General features: G+C 38.6%; 1 protein-coding gene across 1 annotated transcript in view; it reads left to right on the forward strand.

Annotated features, from left to right (window-relative positions):
- LOC111217916 (ribosomal protein S6 kinase beta-2-like) overlaps positions 1-7,523 on the forward strand; it is a 17,590-nt gene extending 10,067 nt beyond the window's left edge. The window contains exons 11-16 of the mRNA XM_022739947.1: positions 1,377-1,484; positions 3,156-3,218; positions 4,700-4,777; positions 5,010-5,117; positions 5,341-5,453; positions 5,907-7,523. Of these exons, the coding sequence (XP_022595668.1) occupies positions 1,377-1,484; positions 3,156-3,218; positions 4,700-4,777; positions 5,010-5,117; positions 5,341-5,453; positions 5,907-6,084 (648 nt within the window). The 3' untranslated portion in view covers positions 6,085-7,523. The remainder of the gene's footprint in view (positions 1-1,376; positions 1,485-3,155; positions 3,219-4,699; positions 4,778-5,009; positions 5,118-5,340; positions 5,454-5,906) is intronic.
- The last annotated feature ends 726 nt before the right edge of the window (positions 7,524-8,249 follow it).

Here is an 8,249-nt window from a genome sequence, read left to right on the forward strand (position 1 = left end):
AATCAGAGAAATGTTTAATGAGTTATGGCCAATATTAGTTAAGCCCTGCCCTCTGTGAAGATATTTTGGTTGATGGCGGGCACGTTTTTTGATCTTGCTCATTTGTAACAAAAATATCCTTTCTATCCTTTCGGGGTTAGAACCCTAACTGGAGATCACAGGGATAGGGATCACACCGGCATTAGTAACATTTTGACACTTACATTATTTGGCATTGAAAACAAAAACCTGAACTGAAAAAGGAAACAATGGCACTGAAAAATTTGTATTTAAAAAATGTTGAACTGGCACTGAAATAAATTTCCACTGAAAAATGAAACACTGGCATTAAAAGAAACTACAATCTTTCAATTTTATCTTATTGAATTTTTATATTTTCTGTATGATGATGTGTTTTTCAATGTCAGTCTTCAGATTTCATTTTCATGTCTGTCTTTTTTTCAGTGACAGTTATTTTAACGCTGTCACTGTTCTTTCAGTGTCACTGGTTTTCAGTTTCTTTTTTTTTCTTTTTTCTTTTTATTTATGAATATTTTCATTTTATGAAATAAGCAGGGAACAAACATATAGTAACAGAAAACAAACATACATGAGATCATGGGGTGGTCACTGATTTAAGGCAAATTTACCTCACTTAAAGAGGAATATCAAGTTACATACCATACTTATAAAGAATCTGTCTCATTGGCTAAATAAACTCACCATTTTCTCCATTGAGAGCAAGGAGCGCTTGATTTATTTACATCCAGAAGCCTGACAGGACCACATTCCTAGGCAATGGCGTACACAAGTTCAACTGCAACTCTAGAACTGCATGCAAGTCTGCTTCTCTCTGCCCCTGTGTCTTTACATGGGACCAGTCTGGGTTAAAGTTAGCCTTTAACGGACATTATGCTCTTTTTGACCGCTGGAGCCATTGCTAACTTTAGCTAATACAAGTCAGTATAGCAGTGACAAAATCTATGCACACACAGAAACACGCACACACACACACACAGATTCACAAGGTGAAAGCTGGTAAACGCTTGTTTGACTATCTGCACATCTTTGACTAAAGCAACGATAACTTTTTGAAAAGTCAGTGAAGTTCCACAAGTGATTGATTCAGACCAATTTCATATTCAATCCAGAAGACTTGGACAGCTGCTCTCATCCCTGATTCAAGTGTTTAGTTCTAGTGTGATACTTCATTTTAACTGATATCAACAACATCATGTGTCTTGGGTATATTTTGCCAGGCAAAAGGCTTGTTACTGCTTATTAGTGACTGTTTATCCATTCTGTGATGGATTTACATTTCTATCTACAGAATAGAGAAACCAGTAGTTTTGATCTCCTTTATTAACTGCTAACTCCCTCCTCTGATTTTCCACCAGCCTCCATTCACAGCTGAAAACCGGAAGAAGACCATTGATAAGATCCTGAAGTGTAAACTCAATCTGCCCCCATACCTCACCATTGATGCCAGGGACCTCATCAAGAAGGTCTGTAACACACAGAAAAATACTGTACATTGTGTTATCACCCACTGGCAGTATTCAGAGTAGATGATTAGTGACTGTACTCCTGTACACTGCTCAAAAAAATGAAGGGAACACTTAATCATCACAGTAGAACACAGAGTCAGTTAAACTTCAGGGATATCAATCTGTCCATTTAGGAAGCACAAGTGATTGTGAATCAGTTTCACCTGCTTTGGTGCAAGTGAAAGTGACAACAGGTGCAATGGAGAGGCAAAAGCAAGACAACCCCAGAAAGGGAATGGTTCTACATGTGGTGTCCACAGACAGTGGCTCTCTCCTGATGCTTCCCTCCATCTTCTCTAGTTCTGTGTTTTGCTAGTGTCCGTGTCACTACTGGTAGCATGAGGCGGTACCTGCAGCCCAGTCAGGTTGCACAGGTAGTCCAGCTCCTCCAGGATGGCACATCCATACTTGCAGTGGCCCAGGGGTCCTCCTGCTGCAGGACAACGCCTGGCCTCATGTGGCCAGAGTGTGTAGGCAGTTCCTGGGTGATGAAGGCATTGATGCCATTGACTGGCCAAGCTGAGCACCTATGGGACGTTATGTATCCGTCCATCCGACGGCGCCAAGTACCGCCACAGACTGTCCGGGAGCTCACTGAAGTTCTGATCCAGGTCTGGGAGGAGATCCTCCAGGACACCATCCACCAACTCATCAGCAGCATGTCCAGATGTTGTCAGGAGTGTATACAGGCATGCAGGGGCCATACACACTACTGAGTCACATGATGAGTTGTTGTGATGAAATTGACTTGGATCGGCCTGTGATCTCAATTTTTTACTTTTATTTAGGGTGTGATTGTGAATCCAGCCCTCAGTGGGTTGATGATTTTGGTTTCCATTGACCGTTGTTACGTCATTTTGTTCTCAACAAATGTCCATCAGAGAGATTTCCAACTTTGTTCATCAAGATCCAATGTGTGATTTAAGTGTTCCCTTAAATTTTTTGAGCAGTGTATTTTCTAACAATCCAAAAGTAGGAAATGTTAAAGTGAATTTAAAATTGGAGCCGAATCACAGTGGTCACATTCTTGAGTGAATAAAAGCATTTGCATTCATCTATCATTGATCCTGTCTGTGAGGCTTCAGCCCTCAAATACACCAAACTAGCAGTGTTTCACAAGTTGGTCTCTTCTTCATAACCACCAGTTTCTGTTTTGTGGCGCTTAAGTGTGTTTGTTCTCATTTTGCTATGATTTAGTCATATGTGACCACAGCATTAAACAACCAGCCTTAACATTAAAAGATACTTAAAGTTTAAAATCAACAAAAAGCAATGATCAGAAACGTCACTCGAAAGTTTGCTATTTATTTCTGTTGTATTTGTCATAATGCAAAGTGTGAGTGAAGTTTTTTTTTTTATGTTCTTTTGCAGCAGAACAGATTGTATGTGTATGTTTATATTTAGTCTATATGGTTTTGTATATCTCCAATATTATAACAAATACTACTCATATTAAAATGAAAATAGTAGCTCTTACAAATAATATAAATTAAAATCATTTAAAGTTACAGTTAAATAAATTAGAGACAATATCATGAAAACGGTTTAATTCTCTAAATCAAATAAATAATTATTTCAAAAGACAATCATAATTCTTTTACTGACATGTGTCATTCTATCTATTTTCAGCTGTTGAAGAAGAATCCAGCCCAAAGACTTGGCTCCAGTAAAACAGACTGTGCAGATATCCAGGTAACTGCGGTAACTTCTTCACTCACTCACATTCTCCGACAGCTGTAGTGACCACTAACAACCAACTTCACTTTCTACCTGGCTTTCACATGGTTTCCCTATAATTGTGCACATACTGAAAATGTGACAATTCAAAACAATCTCCCCAGGTGGAGTGCTGTATATCATCAAGTAGAAATGCAATGTAAAAAATTCACAGACACAATAGGAGCAACGACAAGCAAATCAAACAGGTAGCAGACAGACCAAGCAGTAACACACATGTCACAGATACACTGTCCCAGTATAAAGGGATGTGGAGATAGACACTATGGGCCCTATCTTCAAGTGAGATGTGGTCAGGCGTCATCTTGAGACAGTGGAAAGTGACTGTGCACAGTGTTTAACTGTTAGTTTAAGGAGCGTTGTCAAGAGAGTACCGTGCCAATATACACAGAGTGCATACACTCTGTGTCTGTTACACAAGCAGAGTGTGCTGACAATGTAATTCTATGTTGGGATAAGTCAGGTAGAACATTACAATACAGCTTCAGGAGGTCGGAGCTTCTTTGTGACATGTGTGTTGTATAACGTTGTCATGCATCGTGGATGTGTCTTGCACGAGGCTCTGCAGAGAAGCTTCTTTCTTAACTACCTGGTAAATCTGCAACAGTGTTCCACATTCATCACCTAAATTTGTTCACCACAATGTCTTCACTGTAGAGCTGTGAGCAGCGATTGGATTCCATCAGACTTTCCTTGCCCCTCAATGCGCACAGACACCCGACTCATTGATCAGTCACAATATGTAATCAACTGACCAGAAATAGAATCTAACTCTGTGTGAGTCACTGCTCTGTTATAATAGCAATACGCCAAGATGCAAGTGCACACAGCTTTTAAAGGGAATGGAAGATGGCACTGTGATTAGTTTATTGGATGTTCTGCCCAAAACACTCCCATGATTAATTAGGAGATTAAGTACAACACTTTTGAATGATGCGTCTGGTGCAGCAACTGTTTTTTCCACCGTTAAACTAGCGACAGTGACATGGACACGCCCTAAATGCACCTGCGTCATGCACTTCAGACCATGAGACAGGACAGGATAGGACAAGGATAGGTATGGTCTGCTTTAAGGTGAGGAAAAGGTGCGAATTGAATGGAAGAGTTCACTTTTTAAGGGTAAGATAGAAATGCTGCCCAATTGTGAGCAAAACCAGAGCTTTTAAAATAAGAGGCAGGGTTTTTTTTTTTTTTTCATCGCTTCACACTCCATGGTCCTCACTTGACCTGGGAATCATTTCACTTCTTCATCTTGAAGCCATAAATGAGGATACATGGAATTATCCTTTTGAGGAAGTCTTTTAACAGACAGACACACTGTGGTTTGTCGGTTCTGACGACAGTATACATACAGAATACTTCCTTATTAATGTGTTTAAACATATTCAAACATATAAAAAAAGAACAACAAAAAAACTCCTTTTGCTCCTCTGTAGAAACATCCGTTCTTCAGGCACATTAACTGGGATGAGCTTCTGAACAAGAGAGTGGAGCCACCATACAAGCCACAGCTGGTAAGTCATCAGTTGTCATTTTGAGTCCATTATGTTATCAAGTAGCCTGTTAAATTCAGATTATGCTTGTTATTCTGGGCTAGTAGACTGACCACCACTTACTGTACTTTTATTTCCCCCAAACCACTCACTGCTCCTTCATATCTACACACACCTTAATAAGTCTTATCTTTTTCTTCAATTACCATCTTTTGTGTCTAACTCTTGGCTTTCCCTGTCTGTCTCTCTGTAGCAGTCAGATGAGGATGTGAGCCAGTTTGACACCAGGTTTACCAGACAGACACCAGTGGACAGTCCAGATGACACCACACTCAGCCACAGTGCAGAGCTAGCCTTTGCTGTGAGATACTCTTCCTTATCCAACTTTTTGAAGTTTATATGTATGCTCTAGAAACCGCACTCAACTGGAATTGATACCATACTTTTGTTTCAGATAATGAGTCAGTGCCTCTTTCACTTCACTTTCCTTGTTAACAGTGTGGTAAATTAGTTTAGTTTTAGTGAGGAAGCCAGAATGACTGATTCTGTCCACGATTGACTGAAGAGTGATAATTTTGCATCAGGGTTTCACCTACGTGGCTCCATCGGTCCTAGAGAGTCTAAAAGAAGGCTTCTCATTCGAGCCCCGAACACGACCTGTGCGCCGACACAACAGCAGCCCGCGAACACCCATCAGGTAACACTAAAAACATCCAGTCCAATCTGTTAAGCCACATTACAACAGACATTTACCAATTACCACTGGGACTAACAACATAGATAATAAATACATATTTACAAACAAAACAAGGTCATAGTTTTATTTTTACTTTGTTGTCATTTACAAATAATTAATAATCATATAATTAATAATCAATACATTAGAAGCAAGTGTGTCTTAATAAACCACTGGTTCTTAACCATGTTAGGAGTGAGACCCCTTTTTGAGGATGAATGTATTTCTGAATTAATTTATATTCAAGGGATTGAACCCATCAGATTCTTTTTCCACAACAAAATAATTAAATTAATTATAACTATTTGTTTCTGTAACATCCCTCAGGACAACAGAGACATCTTTACTTTCCCGGTAGCCAAAACATTATAAGAAGATGCATAAAAATGATAAATAATTTCATTTTTTCTTCAGTCCCCTGAAATTTTCTCCCGCCGGACCCTTCAAATCCAGCATGGACAGAGAGCCGGACCCTTTCTCTCCCACCTCTCCGCCGGCAGCTCCAGTTCCCGTGGCACTGGAAAACGGAGCTGCCAGTCAGCCGATCAGGACCCCTGCAAGGAACAAGAAGCAGAAGGGCCATCGGAGATGAGGAGGAAATATTCAAAGAGCTAGCCTATGCTGCAAAACTGTGGTCAGATGAATATTTTCGATGGTATACAGGAAGTGTTAAGGCACAGAGTTGAAGTGTTTTGTTTTTTCTGGTATCATGCTTTTTTTTTTGAAGTGGTTTAACAGTGGTCTCTGAAAAGCCAAAAGCTATCAGTTTGCTTTTTTTCCTGTCATATTCATCTTAGAAAGTAAATACAGATACAGCACTACTTGGGGCTTACTGTCCAGCTCTTCCTGTTTGTCATGATGACTGTCTACAGGTACATCACTTTACCCACATTTCACTGGATCAATGTGGAACTTTCATGCTTTTACTCCAACTAGATTGAAGAAGCTCAGTTTCATCATTGTTCTCAGATGGTTATGTTACTGTGTACAGCTTCTGTATATCTGCACTTGTAGTTCTGTCACACTGTGGCATTAATATATGGAAAATAATGGCTTGTGTACAACAAATAACACAGAAAGAGGGAAACGGACTAACTGACTTTTTTTCTTCACTGACTTCCCTAAATGCATCATGAGCTGCCAAGGTCAGGTTTTTGTATGTACTGTGCATGCTAATATGATTACAGTGAAGGGAAGCTGTGATATTAAGTTTTTTTTGGGGTTTAATGAGTTAATCAGCTTTTAATTAGTTCATCAGAGTGTGTGCAAAGACGTCGGCTATCACAGGTTGACGTTTTAATTAGAAAACTGATGAAAGATCATTTGATTGGAGTCCTGATTTTTTTTCTTTTCCCCCATTAAGGTTTAAATGTGAAACTGACCTTCAGGCGGTCAAGTTTTCAACTAGGCTGCACGACCCTCCTCCATGTAGGAAGATTACGTCATGTGTTGGGGTGGGACTGTATCATATAGAAATCTACTGAATGATTACTGCATCACACATAAGGTAATTATATTCATGAATGCCAGGTTTGATCTGTAGTGAACATTTCTGTCTGAAAATATGGCAACTTTCTTCAGTGTTTGTAATTTCATGTTTCTTCATGTCGACTGCCAAAGTTTCGCACACATGCTATCCTCATATTGTACAAACGGACCATTCACAAACAGACCAGAGAGCACTTAACAAGAGGGAAATACTGTATTTATGTGTTTGGATCAATAATAAAACATCCATATAATCAGTACAATGTGCAGTCATAGCAGGCTGTTAAAAGTGGTGCTCAGAAAACGAATTATAATCTTGTATAAAAAGAGTATTTTGGGTTACTGAATGAACCTATTTTTACACATGAAATTTAGGTCAAATAGTATTTCGTAAAATCATAGATATTCTGAAGTGCTTGCTTGTCATTGCCTGACATACCCACTAAGTCAAAGCTTCAGTCAGACCTCGGATGGATCACAGAAAGGTTATGAGGTTCGTTTGATGCCAAAATTCTTTCAGTGATTTTTTTTTTTTTTTTTTTTTTTTTTTAAAGAAACTTTTTGCAGATTGAGATAAACTGAATCAAACCTAATTGTATATAATAATACATAATGAAAGTATAATGGCCAAACAAACCTACACATCTTCTGTTCTCAGGTGTAGCTTTATTTATCATATATACACAGCTGTATGGTTTTATTACCTGTTGTGAATGATGACATCAGCATTATACTATTTATACAACTCTACAGCTGTATTGTCTCATTGCTATGTCCCAACTGCTATTGTTACTGTGTAATTTTATCAGTTATATGATGAATGAAATACTGATGTAAGCGTTCCTAAATGCTGCTGGTGCCATGTGCACTGTTGAGATTAAAAATTAGATCCGTGTGTAACGCAGATTATTAACTCGATGTGCACCAAATTGTAAAAACACATAGAACTCAATACTGTAAATATGTCTGACTTTACATCAAGACCCAAACATTATTTCCTGAGAAATTGATGGAAAATGTTGAAAAATCTTGTAATTTATAAATTCTGGATCTGGCCTTTAAACTGGACCTGCACCAAAATGTAATGGGTTCTTCCATCCCTCCACCAAATCAGTTCAGTACTTTTTGCATAATCCTTCTGACAAATAAATAGACATGGGTGAAACATAACCTCCTTGGTGGAATTAATAAATAATCTTATCAGCAAATGCAGATAGAATATGTAATAGAACAATGAAATAGTGAAATAATCCAATAAACTCATGGCTA

The sequence above is a fragment of the Seriola dumerili genome, unplaced genomic scaffold, assembly GCF_002260705.1.
Source record: "Seriola dumerili isolate Sdu_G_001 unplaced genomic scaffold, Sdu_1.0 BDQW01000050.1, whole genome shotgun sequence".
Taxonomy (NCBI): domain Eukaryota; kingdom Metazoa; phylum Chordata; class Actinopteri; order Carangiformes; family Carangidae; genus Seriola; species Seriola dumerili.